This window comes from Kwoniella bestiolae, chromosome 5 (assembly GCF_000512585.2).
Source record: "Kwoniella bestiolae CBS 10118 chromosome 5, complete sequence".
NCBI classification, from domain to species: domain Eukaryota; kingdom Fungi; phylum Basidiomycota; class Tremellomycetes; order Tremellales; family Cryptococcaceae; genus Kwoniella; species Kwoniella bestiolae.
In genome coordinates this window covers 53187-69660 of record NC_089245.1, presented here as the reverse complement: position 1 = coordinate 69660, position 16474 = coordinate 53187, and the positions used below count along the sequence as shown (strand labels likewise).

General features: G+C 47.7%; 4 protein-coding genes across 4 annotated transcripts; 2 read left to right on the top strand and 2 right to left on the bottom strand.

The window, feature by feature from the left end:
• Positions 1 to 216: 216 nt before the first annotated feature.
• I302_106423 (uncharacterized protein) lies at positions 217 to 2097 on the top strand (the record flags this gene model as incomplete). The annotated part of the gene is made up of 6 exons (XM_019192931.1): positions 217 to 386; positions 451 to 556; positions 612 to 1021; positions 1084 to 1660; positions 1727 to 1866; positions 1920 to 2097. The coding sequence occupies 6 exons, from the start codon at positions 217 to 219 to the stop codon at positions 2095 to 2097; spliced, it is 1581 nt and encodes a 526-aa protein (XP_019045928.1).
• Positions 2098 to 2428: 331 nt separating this feature from the next.
• Positions 2429 to 4610, bottom strand: I302_106422 (uncharacterized protein; the record flags this gene model as incomplete). Its single annotated transcript, XM_019192932.1, has 11 exons — positions 2429 to 2704; positions 2759 to 2859; positions 2920 to 3097; positions 3158 to 3240; positions 3294 to 3344; positions 3405 to 3529; positions 3586 to 3669; positions 3723 to 3785; positions 3843 to 3983; positions 4056 to 4278; positions 4337 to 4610. 11 exons carry the CDS (start codon positions 4608 to 4610, stop codon positions 2429 to 2431), a joined length of 1599 nt encoding a protein of 532 aa, XP_019045929.1.
• Positions 4611 to 5275: 665 nt separating this feature from the next.
• Positions 5276 to 12091, bottom strand: I302_106421 (uncharacterized protein; the record flags this gene model as incomplete). The annotated part of the gene is made up of 19 exons (XM_065870272.1): positions 5276 to 5311; positions 5378 to 5436; positions 5505 to 5973; positions 6032 to 6064; positions 6119 to 6861; positions 6944 to 7218; positions 7321 to 7423; positions 7480 to 7591; positions 7650 to 7951; positions 8022 to 8287; positions 8381 to 8566; positions 8658 to 8713; positions 8777 to 8909; positions 8970 to 9148; positions 9217 to 9345; positions 9404 to 9727; positions 9806 to 10345; positions 10448 to 11287; positions 11393 to 12091. The coding sequence occupies 19 exons, from the start codon at positions 12089 to 12091 to the stop codon at positions 5276 to 5278; spliced, it is 5484 nt and encodes a 1827-aa protein (XP_065726344.1).
• A 924-nt stretch (positions 12092 to 13015) lies between these two features.
• On the top strand, positions 13016 to 16047 carry I302_106420 (uncharacterized protein; the record flags this gene model as incomplete). Its single annotated transcript, XM_019192934.1, has 8 exons — positions 13016 to 13425; positions 13605 to 13728; positions 13886 to 13983; positions 14061 to 14434; positions 14646 to 15221; positions 15445 to 15578; positions 15690 to 15871; positions 15987 to 16047. 8 exons carry the CDS (start codon positions 13016 to 13018, stop codon positions 16045 to 16047), a joined length of 1959 nt encoding a protein of 652 aa, XP_019045931.1.
• Between the last annotated feature and the right edge of the window lie 427 nt (positions 16048 to 16474).

Sequence of the window (16474 nt, the reverse complement as noted above, 5' to 3'; positions counted from 1 at the left end):
CCCCTACCATCCGGCATGCTTCCCTATCATGCGGCTGTCGCCAAACGAAACTTATACGCGCTTATAAAGGCCCACTTGGGAAGACCCTTTTTGCCGAAGACTTCGCATTTTTGAACAGGACACAGATAAATCAACATAATACACCCCCGCTGTTGATTTGTAGGAGATTTCACTCTGCATCTCTTGCTCATCTTATGCAAGCCAAGCCAGTGCAATATGTCCAATATCGCCGAGAAGAAAGATGACACCATCGACGGAGCCTATGTCGATCCGATCGACGCTCCGCACCTTCGCTCAGATGACGCTTCCCGTACCCGCGTTCACTCTGGTCTTCAACGAGATCTCAAATCCCGACATATGGCAATGATCTCCATCGGGGGTGTCTTGTGAGCATTTGATTGAACTTGCTCTCCTACATTATGCACGGTGCTCATGAACTGGCTTTTACAGAGGCACGGGTTTATTCCTTTACACTGGTGATGCGTTGGTGAATGGAGGTCCCCTTGGATTGCTTTTGGGTTTCATTTTCATGGGTTCGGTCTGCTACTCGGTGATGGTAAGTGTATCATACCTTTTGGAAGTCGTCAGATGCCTGACTAATCTCCGAGCAGATCTGCCTTGGCGAGATGGTAGCATTCTTGCCATTACCCGGTGGACCCATCGCTTTAGCTGCCAGATACGTGGATGAGTCGCTGTCGTTCACCATGGGCTGGTTCTACTGGTACACTTGGACCATCTTCTTCCCTTCGGAGCTATCTGCGCTTGCCGTTCTCGTCAATCTATGGGAGAGCTCCATCAACAACGCCCTTTGGATCTCCATCTTCCTCATCGTTGCCGTGGGAATAAACATGCTTGGAGCGGGAGCCTACGGCGAGACCGAGTTCTGGCTTGCAACGATCAAGATCATCATGATTACTGGCTTGATCATTCTGGGAGTTGTAATATCGGCGGGTGGAGGGCCCAGCCATGATAAAATTGGGTTTAGATACTGGAGGAATCCGGGACCATTTGTCCAATATTTGTGAGTCCTCCCAAAGGAGCAAGGTCGCAGCCCAGCTGAACACATCCATTCGACTATGATAGGGATATTCCTGGATCTCTTGGTCGATTCCTCGGCTTCTGGGCAGTCCTCACTCAAGCAGCATTTGCCTATGTCGGATCCGAGATCGTCGCTATTGCTGCCGGTGAAGCTAAGGACCCTCGTCGTAACATCCCCCGGGCGATACGAAATGTCTATATCCGTATTATCCTTTTCTACATCGGAGGAACGTTCGTCATCGGTCTCACGGTCCCTTCCAACGATCCCCGACTGGCTTTGAATGCGGGCACAGCCCTCGCTTCGCCATTCGTCGTTGCCATCCAAACAGCAGGAATCAAGGTCCTACCTTCCATAATCAACGCAGGTCTGATCACATCCGGGTTATCGGGCGCGTCTTCCGAGCTCTATACCTCATCGCGTGCTTTGCACGGGCTTGCAGTCAATGGACATGCCCCAGCTTTTTTCGCTCGGGTCACTTCAAGGGGAGTGCCAGCTGTGGCTATTACTACTTGTGCAGTCTTTGGCGCTCTTGCGTACATGTCACTCGGTTCTAGCGCTGGTGTTGCGTTTGGGTACTTCGCATCTCTTGGATCTGCGGGCGGTCTGCTGATGTGGTGGGCAGTGAGTCGTCTTCTTATTCCTCTATCTTATCGGAGGTCCAATGAGCTAACAATGGCTCCTCTCTAGATCTGCTTCACCCATATGCGATGGGAGAGGGGTATCCGATCTCATGGCATTGACCGCTCAACCTTGCCTTACCACAACCCGTTGAACAAACATGGCTTCGCAGCGAAATACGCCATGTTCTTCATAGCGCTGGTGCTCTTGTGAGTGTCAGCTATTCGATCGACATGGCCTGTGTATGCTGACTTTTGCTCAGCTTCTCCGGCTGGTCTGTTTTCTACACGGACTCTTGGGACACCGGAACATTCATTACCAGCTATCTGCCGATAATTCTCTTCCCTTGCGTTTACATCGGTCATAAGTTGTGGAGGAAGACAAGGGTCATTCGGCCAGAGGAGATGGACTTCACGGTTGCTTTCGAGGATATAGAATAGATAAACTGACTTATGGACTGAGTGAGTTCCACGGGCTCCCGTGTGCTGTGACGGTTCTCATGTGTTGACCGACGCCGTTTGGGTAGGAGTAGCAGACATTGTAAATACGGCAGATAAGTCACAAATGTGTGATGCAAAGGATGTGACTGAGTCACAGGTTCATTCAAGCTAGTCAGTAGATTGCAGACGTTATTCTTCATGACAAGCGCGTGAAGACATTTTGGCGACTTTCTGTCTTGAGCATACGTTGATCTCGCGTAGTCCTGGGACTTGTGACGGCTACTTGTCAGGACCAAAACAAGATCCTACTTGTACAAATAACCCTCCATGGTCATCCTCTCAGATCACCTATCTTCACATCCTCATCAATCGGACTTTCAGGAACTGAGTTCGATTCTTGATCTCGTTTTGCATCGTTGGAATCTCCCAGGAGCCTTGCTCTCTTCTTGTCTCTGTGATCCAAGTAACCAATCGCCAAGGCAGTCAACAAAGCAGCTGAGGCAAATCCACTTGTAGCGAACATTCCTTTGTTGACGTATGGCTGTTTCGATGTCGGAAAGGTGAAGATCGGGATCCATGCCGTGAAGATGTAGGCGAAAGCATTCATCTATAAGTCGGTCAGCTGGGGAACCAGCAAGATAAATCAAGGAATCGAGCTTACCATCGCGCCAACGTATGCTCGTTTCTCCGGATCTTGTCGACTCGTTTCATTCACGAATGTCCAGGTAACTCCAGCTGCCGTGCCTGCCAGAGAGGTAAGATCTGCATGTATATCATGTATTAGCTCCATCGGCATCCTGCAACGAAAAGCAGAGGACTTACAGAATAACGCCCATCTGGTTCCTTTATTAGGAGGATGCACAGGCGTAGATCCCAGGGCGGCTGGGATCACTATCCCGACCAAGGCTGCAAACACCATGGACGGCCATCGGGCCGATCCTGGCAAAGAGTCGGATATCCACGAAGAAGTCAATGCTCCGACTATTGTGATTACGTTGATCTGCAGCCCACAAAATGTCAGCGGGACGCAACGATCAGCAAACTGCGTGTGATCACTCACACCCAATGGGATTATGTTGATCTCTGCAACCGAGAACACGTTTGGTTTTCCTTTGACGTTATAACTCTTGACCCAGAAAATCACTGTCGTAATAGCTGTGAGCGGACTCGTTCCACGTTGGCAAGTCAACACTCACTGGAACCCCCAGCCTGGCCGATTTGACCGGCACACAGGAAGTAGAACGGGACTGAAACGATCAATTTATTAGCAGAATAACTTTCGCGTTTACGCCAAGTGCGCAACCTACAAAGGTACACATGCCAGGTAGTGTGCCATCGCTTAATGTCTTTCCATTTGAACAAGCCTGTGAAGAACTTCTTTTCAGTTGGCATTCTCGCTCGAGCCAAGTCAATCTCGGCTTGAGTGAAGATCCTAGAACCAGCACACTTGTCAGCTTCGTTCTTACTGCCATCAACCATTCGACCTACCAATTTGGTTTGGCTCTACCAGGCAGCTGTGGCATAGCGAAGAAAGTCCACACGGCGCATGGCAACGAGATTGCTCCACAGATGCTGCGAGTCTCGATCAGTCTGGTGTCTCGCACCCAATGATGATTTATACTCACATGTACATCCATCTCCAGCCGGGCCATCCCCTCACACCGTCCAGGCCTTCGTAAACAGCAGCCCTGCCTCAGATCATCAGCAGAAGTGCAGGGTTTGGAGTGTGTTGTAAACCTACTCACATCAAAAACCCAGAGAAAAGAGGCCCGACCGAGACAAAGATTTGGATCAAGGAGTTCCGTCTGGCGAGTTCATGTGGTTTGTAGTAACTTGAACAGACATACATCACTGCGGGAAAGTGTCCAGCTTCGAACAACCCAACGCTGCAAACCTTCCGAATCAGTACATGCTATTTTTCAAAATACGTCCTTTATGTCGAAGGATGCAAGACTCACAAGAACCTCAAAGCGTATAATTGATTGGTGTTTTTGACCGCACTAGTACCAAAAGTAAAAGCTGTCCAAGCGAATTCGAGGAAAGCGATATATCTAGCCGCATTGACTCTTGTGAGCAGTAGATTGGAAGGGATTTGACCGAACACATAGGCTGCACTCCATAAGGCATTTGCAAAGTTCAGTTCGTTACCGTATAGTTCGAGATCTTCTTTCATTCCACTGTCTACAAAGGTGTATGTATTAGTAAGATCTTGACTAGCGAGACCAGAAAGGTCACTCACTGAATGCATTGGTGATGTTGACTTGGTCTAGGTAACGAATCATCACACCCAGAGCCGCGGAGGTGATCAATGTTACGTCTAATTTGGTCAAGAACCGTGCTTCCTCTTTGTCCACATCTAAGGTCGACCAGATGTAGGACTTCCAGGTTCTCTTTGGTGGTACATAGGTGTCTATGGAGGATATGACCTCTCCATTCGTCGAACCAGGTTGATTCAAGGTAGCCACGACGGCCGAGCGGGATTCTGGTTTGTCAACCGGTTGTTGATGGCTCATTTTGGGCTAGATGTACGATGTGCTCTCAATGCACTGAGTAATGGGACGGACAGACAGTGCGTGACTAGTATATATGTATATGGTAGCGTTGGCTCTGTGAGAGACTTGATCAACTTCGACATACTGCATATTCGGCTTATCTCTATTGCGCCATTTGATCAGTTCCCAGCTCGTCATTTTGAGGCTTTACGGGACACCGCGCCCAGGTGTGAAGCCTGAGCTATCACATGTGCAAGGATCTGCTTCTTCAACGCCAAGAATTGTGATTGCCAAAGATATCAGCATCAAAGAAATGAATATTTGATAACTCATCCCCAGATTCAAGTTTACATCGACAGGTTAATGGATGTCGTGATGATTTGCCATCCATCATCACGTCGGGCATCTCCGGACACCTCACGCAATCGAACATCATCAGATCTCAAGTTCCAGCCATGTTCCCGAAAGAATATTTAAAGTAGGATGCATGCATGAGATCAATGAGACTAGCCAATGAGGATGGTAAGAATGTATTATAGGAATGATAAGGTAGATCGGACCCGAAGAACGAGATGTGCAATCATAATTATAACGTAATATAATCTGAGGGACGAGATGAGATGGAATGATGCGATGCGATGTGATATCTAAATTCTACAGTCAATGAGGTCGTCGCAAGTCGTTATCTAGTCGTAAATTGGGAGTGGCAAGATCTTGTCAGACTACAGTATCGAGAGCTCCTGTCAGCTGAGAACCCACTTCAGAACAAACGGAAGACGTATACGCACGTTGAAAAGGAAATTGTTGGCCAGATCTTCGGCCTCTAAGAATCGAGTGGGGTATATCACTGCATGATATATGCCATGTCAGCTCTTTCCCATTACATTTCGCCAACCTGCTGCGTGCCACACCCACCTAAATGACCTCTAATCTCTCCCAACAGCTCCTCCATCTCTTCCCTCTCCCACTCAGCCCAAGCTTCATCGGGCGCACTAGCCTTTTTATCCGCCCCTTCGTTGCCTGGTTGAACAGAAGACCTGGTCTCGGAAGGTGACCGGGGACGATCGGCGTCGATCCGAGGTGATTTCCCACTACTCTCTCTCTTGTGTCGATCCTTGGGTTTACCTTCCACAACATCTGATTCTCGAGTATCGGATGTGTTCCCAGCTCCAACACCAGGAATGGCTCCTCCACCATCACCGCCTTCCACTTGCCCACCGCCACTACCCCCTCCACCCGCACCGTGTGTCCCAGGTCCATCGTGTGTGACTTTGACAGGTTCGTCGTGTCCTGGAGCGGCGACGTCTTCTGGAGTCTTGTTGAACTTCTCGGCGTGATTGGCGAAAGCCTTGTACTGAGCCCATGAGGTGACTAGATCATCAGGCTGAGACGGTGGACATTAGAATGTGTCATACTGACAACCCGCTGCTTGAATCACTCACAATGCATCGGAAAACTTTTCGGAATATCTCAGTCTGTGTTATCGCAAGTCAGCGGTAGTACTGTATATTCCAGAAAGGGTCACTCACGTTGTGCACCGCAACCGCTACCCACATATCCTTCCAGAACCTCTCATCTAACGGATCATGAAATCGATTCGGGTTGATCTTCGGCGTAGGCGTAGGCATATTCCAAGCGGATACTTGAACTTTGGCGTTCAGGTGCTTTCTCAGAGTCTTCCTAGCCTTGATGGCGGCATTATCATCTTTCTCCTTCTCCAGATCTCCAGGGATCTGCTCTTCCACATCATCGTCGTTCTTACTCTTGTGTTTCTCCTTGTTTTTGATATGCTCAGGAATGAATGAATTGGCGGTGGTACCGTACAGTTCAGTCTCATCGGGTTTACTCAATATCCTAGGCGCACCAGCTTTCTTAGCCGAGGGATTATCGTCGGAGATCAAGGTATCTTTCTTGGCATGTTCAGGTACTTTAGCTTCTTCCAGTGAAGATCCATGTCCATCACTGGTCGTACCATGTCCACCTTCACTTTCTTCCAAGACGTCGAACAGAGGTTTTCCATTAGCATGCGTACCGGAAGGTCGGCGTTCAAAGATGGTCTTCTCTTCGAGGGTGGGTACCATTGAGCTTGCAAATCCAGCTGTCTCTCTACCTTCTTGGTCAGGATCGAAGTCTGCTCTCTCACTCGGGTCACCGTTACCGGTTGAGTGATGTGCGACTGTATCGCCGCTTATCACAGTTGCGACAGGGTGGATCACTTTGTCCGCTGCCTTTCGTACATTCGAGATAGCATTTTCACTCATGCCCTTGGTGACTACGCGACAGACGAGCGGTCAGTAAACGGGTGACCATCGACGTAGGTCTTTCAAATTAGAGTCGACGAGCGATAAACTCACCACTGGCTAAACCGTCATGGAAAGTATGCATCATCCTATCCCTTGCAGTTCTCGCTTTGATCTTCGTTATACCAGCTCTCGATTCATCATCATCACTTTGCTGTTCATGATCTGGATCCCAAGTCTCGATCTCATCTGCATCTGCTACCGGTTCTCTTGACATGAGTTGGTCTTCGTCAATCGAATCGACATCGACACCAACGTGCTCTCGCATAAGACGGACTCGTAGTGTATGTGCGAAACGACCGACTTTGAATGGTTGTCCGGCCATAGTACTGTGATAGGGGTCAGCGATATCAACCGGTATGCGAGGATCAGAGTACAGGACAAAGAGAGGAAAGAGGGATATGGACGATATTGGGACACGAAGCACTCACCCATCGATCATATCCGTGTCCCTAATCACAGCCAGCAATTCCGAATCCCTATCACCCCTTTGACTTCTCTCGTTGATATTCGCAGATCCACAGAGAACCAATCCTGGGGTTGATGCTGTTATCAGCAAGTCATCGCATCGAGATCCAGCTAAAACTCACTATCATCAACGATCATGGTCTTTCCATGAATGTAAACTTGCTCAGTAGTCAAAACACCAGATTTGAACTTGGCCCAACCTCTCAACGAGAAGAAAGTGATATATTCATCGGGCTGAAGTGGACATTGCATCAGTTGTACGGTATGGTGGATATGGATGACAGTTACTCACGTCTATACCTTCTTTCCTTAATCTGGAGAAGATCGAATGAGTACCTCTGCTTATAGTCCTATTCTGACATTCCAGGATCAACCTGACCGAACTTGCTTCCCCCGAGTCGATAGGATAAGTATAACCAGGCAGGAGGGGAATCACGATACAAGCTTTCCAAGGTGTATCTTCGCGGTGAGCACGGATGATTCGATTGACGAGAGCATCACCAATTTGATTTTCAATTTGCACACCGTCGACAATGGTAGATGTGATGAAGAATTGATTTTCAATGTAGATGAAGTGTTCTGATAGCTCGATAGCTATTGAAGGCGATAGTGCGTCATTCAGCGACTTCAATTGCTCACTCCACTACAAGAGAAAGCTACTCACATTTGACATAAGCATTCTGAATGGAATGTTCGATCTTCGTCAGAGTACCCATGGACCACGGTCCAACCGATCTACATATCTGCACTTCACATGTACCTTGCAGTTTGAGATCTTGTAATTCCCTCTCTGTAAAGTCTGCTGCTGGCAAAAGGAAAGGCATTTGTCGTTTGTGATTCTTGGTTCTGATCAAGAGGTTCCATCGCTGAACGAAATGTCTGCACAGATCTCGAGCTGGCTGACCAATGATCTGAAGACCGACGTCGTGCCTATACGTAGAGGAAGATTTCAGTATGTAACGTTGCCGGCCGCTGGGATAGGGGGAGGATGGTGTAGGAAGTAAGGACGATAGGCTGACTCACCATGGCATCCTGGGCACTTTACTCCTATCAAACATATCTTCGAACGGTTTATCTAGATTGGAATACTCCATCACCCGTTCATTGGAATAATCTTTCCCTCTCCACACAGGTCCATCTGGTCCATCCGGAGTGCTGTGCTCATCGTCGGTCAAGATGTGTTGAGAGGTATCCCATCGACCGTAGCACCTGCGGATGGAGAAGTATTTAGCATTGCCAGGTCAGCATGTAGTGCGAAAAGCAGAGTTTTCAGACATCCATGGATGTCGATGCAACTCACAGATCCAGTCCACCCATGAATGCTATGGTCTCATCGATAACACAGAGTTTCTCATGCTAGGTGGGATATCATTAGTACTACGGTCTTAAAGATATTTATCAAGGGTGATTCGGACTGACATGTGACCAGTAGAAAGTACCCGTCTGGAAATGCGACGGTGACCTCTGGACCATGATATTAGGATGCAGACCCGTCAAAGTCTTCTTGGTGTATAGACTGTCGACTGGAGTAGTTTTGTCTGATACCTCGTTACTGTCGTTTAAACGATTAGCTAGCGTATTGGGACTGAAAGTCAGGATGAGAACGACTTACTAGATGATGACGAAAACCTTGACACCGTCTTGAGCCTTCCTTTTCAACAGGTTATCCAGTCTATATCTCTCATCACCTGGTCTTCTAAGGTACAGCTCGGGAGAGATCCACCAATCGTGGATGTATATCCTATCTTTCGCCATGTTGATAGCTCGGGACAGGTTCCAGAAGTAGTCTCGCTAAGCGTGATTACACTTCCATCAGTTGCACTTTCTTGCGCTGTATAGAGGTTCAAGTGGAAGCTCACCCCGTCAACCAGCCATTGAGCGGCCACGTTCACTCTCAGCGGAGCAAACGAATCAAATCTGTTTCTACCCGTCCAGATACATTGAGCAGCTATACGCTCCATCGATACGATGAACTGATGCATCTGACGCTGCACCATCACCAGATATCAGCTTCGAGCGGAACGATTGAGCAAATCTCCCACTCACCGCATTCTTCGCGACCAGCTTCAACCGTCTCTGACTGTTCCCGATGGTGAATGTATGCTGCGAGGCATGATGTTCACCTTCGTCATGCATCGATTGTCCCTTCGATCCTTTACCTTCACCCGACGAGATGATCAGTTCTCGATTGAATGGGTTGTCCAAGTCGATGTCATTGGGATTATCATTCTCCACATTCGCTTTACCGCTCTTCTTCTTTCGGTTGGTGGTACCGTGATTAGTGAGTAGATGTAAGCCGGTTCGGTAGTATCGTTTGGGACGCTCGATGGTGAAGTCTGCGTCAAGGAGGAAGACGTCGTAGTAGTCGACCTGCAACGCATCACGTCAATACAGATTACATTGTCATAGCCATATCATCCGTAGGACAGACGTTAGTGGTCCACTCACTGACTCAGGTCCATCCGTAGCTACAAAATATGAATCTCTAACGATAAACCACTTTGGCTTTCTATGCGCTGCCCAAGTGGTAGGTGCTAAACCAGGTTGGTTCGCTCTTCGACTAGCACCCCAATCGGGTATCTTCAAGAACCCGGCTTTACCTTGAAATCCACCTCTGGGAGCGAGTTGAAGGGTAAGAGCGGAAAGTTCAAAGAACTTACACAACCTGTTCGATTCAGGTCGGAAGATGACAGCTCGGATCAATTCCACCAAGTATTGTTGCAAGGCATCTCGACTTGCTTGAGCGTACTCGGCTTTACCAACTGGTTTATGTGGTTTCTCCTTCTGACTGGATCCGGACCCTGAAGCTTTACCTGCTTGACCACCTTGCTGATTACCTAGCTTGTTGAGGTATGGAATGGACATCTTGGGGAAATCAGGGATCTCGACTCTTCGTGATGCTCTGAGACCGGCGACGGAAGTACCAAAGTTGGCGGCTTTGTAATGAGCGTGAAGGGATAGGAAGTCTCGAAGTTCTCGATAGATCACCTGTGAGGTCGAGAGATAACATTAGCAAGTATTCTGCAAGACAAATGATCTCATGCGATGGCATATGTGAAGAGCCAGTCCGATGTGAAAATAGACACTCACCCATTTCACAGCACCATCACCATACTCGCATTCCAACTTGAACATTTCCTTGCCCGTCTCCCCACCAGGTCTCAATCCCACTGAATCACCCACTCTGAACCGCAAATTACCCAACAGTACCGGTACAGCCCTATGACCATCTTCATCCCTATCCAGCCAAGTCTTCATGATCATAACAGGCAATTGGCCAGCGAACAATTCAGTGGTAACGGGTATACTAGCTATGACCGTTGGGGCAAGTGCCGACACTTTGCCTGGTCCAGGTACAGACGATTGACCGGTTGTTGACTTGGAAGGTATCACTCTATTTCTAATCATTGACCATCTTCTGGACGCTTCATGCGAAGTCTCCTCTCCGTCTTCATCACCCGCCGAATCGGTTCCACCATTGGTCTCATGTATATCTCTGAGACTGCTGAACCTAGTCGTGTTGACTGATTTCCTTTTCCCTTTCTTGTTGTTTTCTTCCCTTTCCCGGTGAGACATCGCATCCCTCCAGGTACCTTCTTCGATGGTATCGCTCATACCACGTTCATACGATTCCAGGTCGTTACTACTCCTTGAGTATGATACGGGGCGAGATGGTTTGCCTTTCTCTCGTTCGCTTGAGGTTTGTCTGGAAGACGAGTGATTACCGTCATGAGAGTTTTGTCGAGATGAGGAGTCGAGCTGACGTTGAGGAGATGTCTGTCGAGATGCGGAAGGAGCGGTTTCACGAGAGACTTGTCTCGATGGAGCAGGGGTCTCACCAGGTGGATATTCACCTTCACCATCAGGAGTGATCTTGAGTATAGGGCCGAGCTTGACACCTTCGATGGTGGGTTCACGGCGTTGGTGGACCTGCGATGGGAGTATGGTCAGCGAGTGTCATATGATGAGTGCGAGCGAGATACTCGAGTGCAATGTGTTGTCTGTAGTATACGGAAACTACAACGCTACACTCACATGCATATAGGATATCCTGGGATCCAACACGATCTCATTTCTTGAACTGGGTCCTTCCTCATCTTTCACTCCCGCCAAAGCGTCTGGTCGCCTACCCAGCTCATCCGTCATCTTCCTTTCCCTATCTGAATCACGTCTATCCGCTCGTTCCTCTGGATCGACATCATGACTATCTTTATGAATCGTCAATGTGTGATGTGTGGTTCCGTTCTCTTCATGATGATCGTGTCCATTCTGACGTGAATATGGTATATCGTTGGAGGGAGACTGAGGGAATGGCTTGGATGGGTTCTCGTCTATGGGTGATGATTCTGGTGATTCCGTTATCTTATGATGACCTCGATCATCATTGGGTATGTACCCCTCATGCCTCCCTGGACCTTTACCTTCTGCACCTTCCTGATCTCTTTCCTGTTCTATCTGTGATCTCCCGTCGTCTTCTCCAGTGGCATTATCAGGTATAGAGGATGATGACGATACGCTATCATGGTCATTATCATCTTCGTTTGCTTCCTTCCATTCCTTTGTATTCCGCTTTAAACCCGTACTGGGTAGACCTTTACTTGGTGCTTTACCATCCAAGTCGGGCTGCCCATGCTCATCTTCCGATTGTTTCTTCTTGATCAGGTTGGACACTAGTCCGGTGAAGTTTGCGTTGCTGTTGTTGGCATGATGACCTGATCCTGCTGGACCTGACATGGCGAGTGAGGGTGAGTGAGGGTGAGTGTGATTTTGGGTGTATATGATATGTATGTATGTGCTGATCTATTGTACAATTCTATCATTCGCCCCCATCGAGGGCTTTTTCTATGGGTTCTTTTTGATGAGGATGATGTATCGTTATGAGTTGGAATATGAATGGCTCGTCCACTACCAGGATGAAACAAAAAGATACACGAAAGATATAAAAGAGATATAAAAAGGGTTCATACATACAGTAGTAGTATCTATCTCACCTGGTAGGGTTATATGCGTCATCATATGATATGATTCACCCTGGAACCCTTTTCTCCTTACTCTTCTTCTCTTCTTCCCCCCCTCCCTCTCCTTCTCCCTCTCTTAGCTACGGTAGTATCCTGCTCTTAGCGCAAGGTACTAGTACTTCACGCCATGCATGTGCCTTATGATACAGTATTCGTAATGGGTAATGGCCAGATGCATCTCGGCGTTGTTGTTAGTTTATGATGGTTTGTGCTTCTCTGCGGATAAGTCGGAGATGAGTATCGCACATCCACTGTATCTCTTTCCATAGCTCAACTTGTACTTGTCTGTCTCTCTTCTTCGACATACACAATTGTAGTAGCCCATCATGCATACATGCATGCTCACCTACCTGTATGTATACTGCATTCTGCATACTGCACACTGCATGCATAGACTCATCTATCATAATGTACGAGTTACAAGGATAAGACAGGGTAAATGCTGGTCTCTCCACGTGGGTTACGCGTGTTTCTTTCTCTCTTTGATATCTACGCGCCATTCCACACATGCTCTCTTCTTTTTCCTTGATCCGTCAACATCCATCCATCTATCCATCAACTATCTCTATATCATTCATAACTCATACCCATACCTCTCATTCATATACCCCCATATCCACTCACAAGACACCCACCCAACATGCCAAGGCTGAGGGTGACAAGGTCATCAGTCATACTGACCATAGTAGGACTACTCTTCGTTTCATTCTTCATCTTCTCACCTGGACCAGAGTACGACCTCAACTTTGATGACTACTCGGATTCAAACGAAGGTAACGGTGGTGGGATAGGTGGTGTAGCATTGGATAAAGTGAGATCACATCAGAAAGTGATCAATCAATGGTTGTCATCTACAGACCCATCTTTGCCTCAAGGGTTGGAATATACGAAACAAGGTTATCTGAAAGGGTGGGAAAAACTACACGAATCGTTGAAGAGTTCCAATTTGAAGAAGAAGGATAAGAAGAGGCTGCAGAGCTTGATCAAGGTGCATCCGATAGTGGAACTGATGCAGAAAGGTGAAGAAAGGTGGAACAATCTGTTGGAGAGGTCAGTGACAGATTACTTTGGGGTACTGTCATGGCAGAATTAGGAAGACATCGTAGCAATCAGCATATCATTACCCAGACAATCTTTCATGGTACCATACTTCCCAACCCATGGCAACAAGCCACTCTCTCAATCGTTGCATATCCCATGAGTTACAGCTGACCCACCTTCTCACCTAGACAATCCAAAACACTCCCGCAAGCTGTCACCGAGTACAGGAGAAGATATGGTAGAGCTCCACCAAAAGGATTTGATCAGTGGTGGCAGTTCTGTAAGAGGAATCAGGTCAAGATCGTTGATGATGTGAGTGTAGCATCCTCTTATGAATGGGATCAGTCGTTCAATCATCTCCTTGTCAATTCCTATCACAAGTCATCAAACAACGTAAACCTGCCGTTATGCGACTATCATCAATTCCTCTCATCACAGGGCTTGTGCTGATACGTGTTCTGGTCGTCAGTATGACCAAATCTTCAGAGACATCGAGCCTTTCTTTGCTCTTTCACCTGAAATGTTCAACAAACGAGTCAACGACTTAACGGAGACACAGCATGTTGCGTGAGTACTGGATGACTTCTTACTGAGTATCCTTATGTAACACTATGAGCTGATGCTTCTCTTACCATACCACTAAGCCACATCACACTCTCCCCAGACGGCCCTTCATCTCTGTTCGGCGAACGTAAAATATCCGCTCGACCCCGTCTACTCTTCCAGCTACTCGAACCCATCGCTCAATACCTTCCTAAAGAAGTCACCTTTACTCTATCGGATCACGATCTGGGTTCGTGGATATTGGGTGATGATCAGAAGCAAGCTGCTCTTCAGGCCATCTCAGAAGGGAAATACTTGACTGAGGCGGAACTGAAAGCGCTCGAAAAGAGAGAAGGTAGACAGCCGGTCAAGGGGCTGGTCTCGGCTTGTCCGCAAGGCTCGCCTGGGTGGGAGCGAGGTATGGCAATCAAAGAGGGAAGAAGTACAGAGGAGTGGGATCCACAGGATGAACAAGGTGAGTCGGGTTGTTCGGATTGTGTCGCTTGATTGAGAAGTAGAGTGTCAGCCATGATGTTGGGATATATTCGTCTCTGATCAGGGTCGCGAGCATCAGGATTGGCAGGTGTACCCTCGTAGAGAAAGAGAAGAGGGATTCCAAGGGCAATCTATTGTCACAACAGCCAATCTCGCTACTATATACTGACAATTTCGGTGTACCTTCCCAGAAATGTCATTCATCTACGACCCCTTGCCATTCTACGACTTCTGCTCCAACCCATCCCTGCTCAAGCTCCACGGATCATTGTCTTTTGATTTCTGTCGAGAGACCGTCTTACGTCCGATATTCCAATTATCAAAATTCGTCCGCAATCCTGAGTTCCTCACTACCCCTCTGGAAGCATACGACAATTTCACCAGTGCAGAAGGTAGAAAGAAGTATGTACCATGGGAGCAGAAGAGTATCAGCAAATTGTTCTGGAGAGGTTCGACCACTGGTGATTCTTACTCCAAGAGAAAGGACTATACATGGCATCAATCTCATCGACCACGATTAGCTTTGATGACTCAAGACGGTCAGGTGGGAGAGAAGGATATCTGGGTTAAAGCGAGAGGGAGGACGGACGGTGGAGCATGGAACAAGGAGAGTTGGTCGATCAATAGGTTGAATGCTGCTTATATGGATGTTGGATTGACGGGTGGACCCCATCAATGTAAGAAGGAAGATGGAACTTGTGATGAGATGGCCAAGGAGATAGTGTTCAAGGATAGGGTCAGGCCAGAGGACGCGGCCAAGTACAAGTGTGAGTGGGATCGGTTCTAGTTAAACAATAATCCTATTCTGCCTGCTGCCAATACGCCTGCCATCAGCTCAAATCCATCACAGCCTTCCACTGTACCTCCCATTCTCCTTCACATAGGATCGTCATCGCCCCCTCCTCGCACTCTCTTTCTACTTCACCTCACCATCGTGTTTGAGCTGTACTACGAGCAAATTTGATAAACAGCTGACCCCCCTTAACGCAGACGTCTTCGACATTGACGGTAATGGCTGGTCATCCCGATTCCACCGACTCATCATGTCAGGAAGTGTCGTGGTGAAAGCTACCATCTATCCGGAATGGCTGTCTGATTGGATGACTCCATGGGTTCACTATATAGTGAGTATTTGCTCTGCCTTGCTGCTCCTCATGACCCAGATACATAATCGCCGTTTTGCATATCTCATCCAACTACATATAAACCCCGCTGACATATTCCTCACTCTATAGCCGTGTAAGATCGACTACTCTGACTTGTACGATATCATGGCCTTCTTTGCTGGACCTCCGGATGGCAGGAAAGGTGGACATGATGAACTAGCGCAGCAGATCGCTGAACAGGGCAAGAAGTTTGGTGAAGAACATTGGAGATGGGAGGACATGCAGGCGTATATGTTCAGGTTGATGTTAGAGTGAGTCGCACTGGATCTAGTCACCACGTATCACTGTTCCACCTCACCCGTCAACCAGCAATCAGATGTGATGTGAGGATGATCAATGACTAATCTCTTTGGCTTCATACTCTAGATACTCCCGATTACTAGCAGACGATAGAGAAGACTGGTCGTATCAAAAGACATATGACTAGCTTATACCATGGCTCAATAACCATCTCATACTCCGTCATCTCGACACTCATCCTAATCTTGTCTCATTTTTGGTTTTATCGTGTTCATATTTTGGTCTTTCACTGCGTTTAAGGAAATAGGAGAACAGCATCGGGAAGCCTCGTCACGCATCGACCCATACCGATAGAATGACAGGGAATGGTGAAGATGGGTATCTTTAGATACCGTAGAGACTCAAGTTGTTCATATGCTCATCATACGACCGGATCTATCGTACAATATCATAGGTTCGCACTATCAAGAGATGCAAGTTGTCTATACATCCATTCCACTGCACATTTGGTCTGTCATATACGTATCACACAGTGTATGTTCATATTAGCCTTTGCGAAAAAAAAAACCCATCCATCTCGGCAAACAATTGGATATTTACATCGGGCTGAGCCA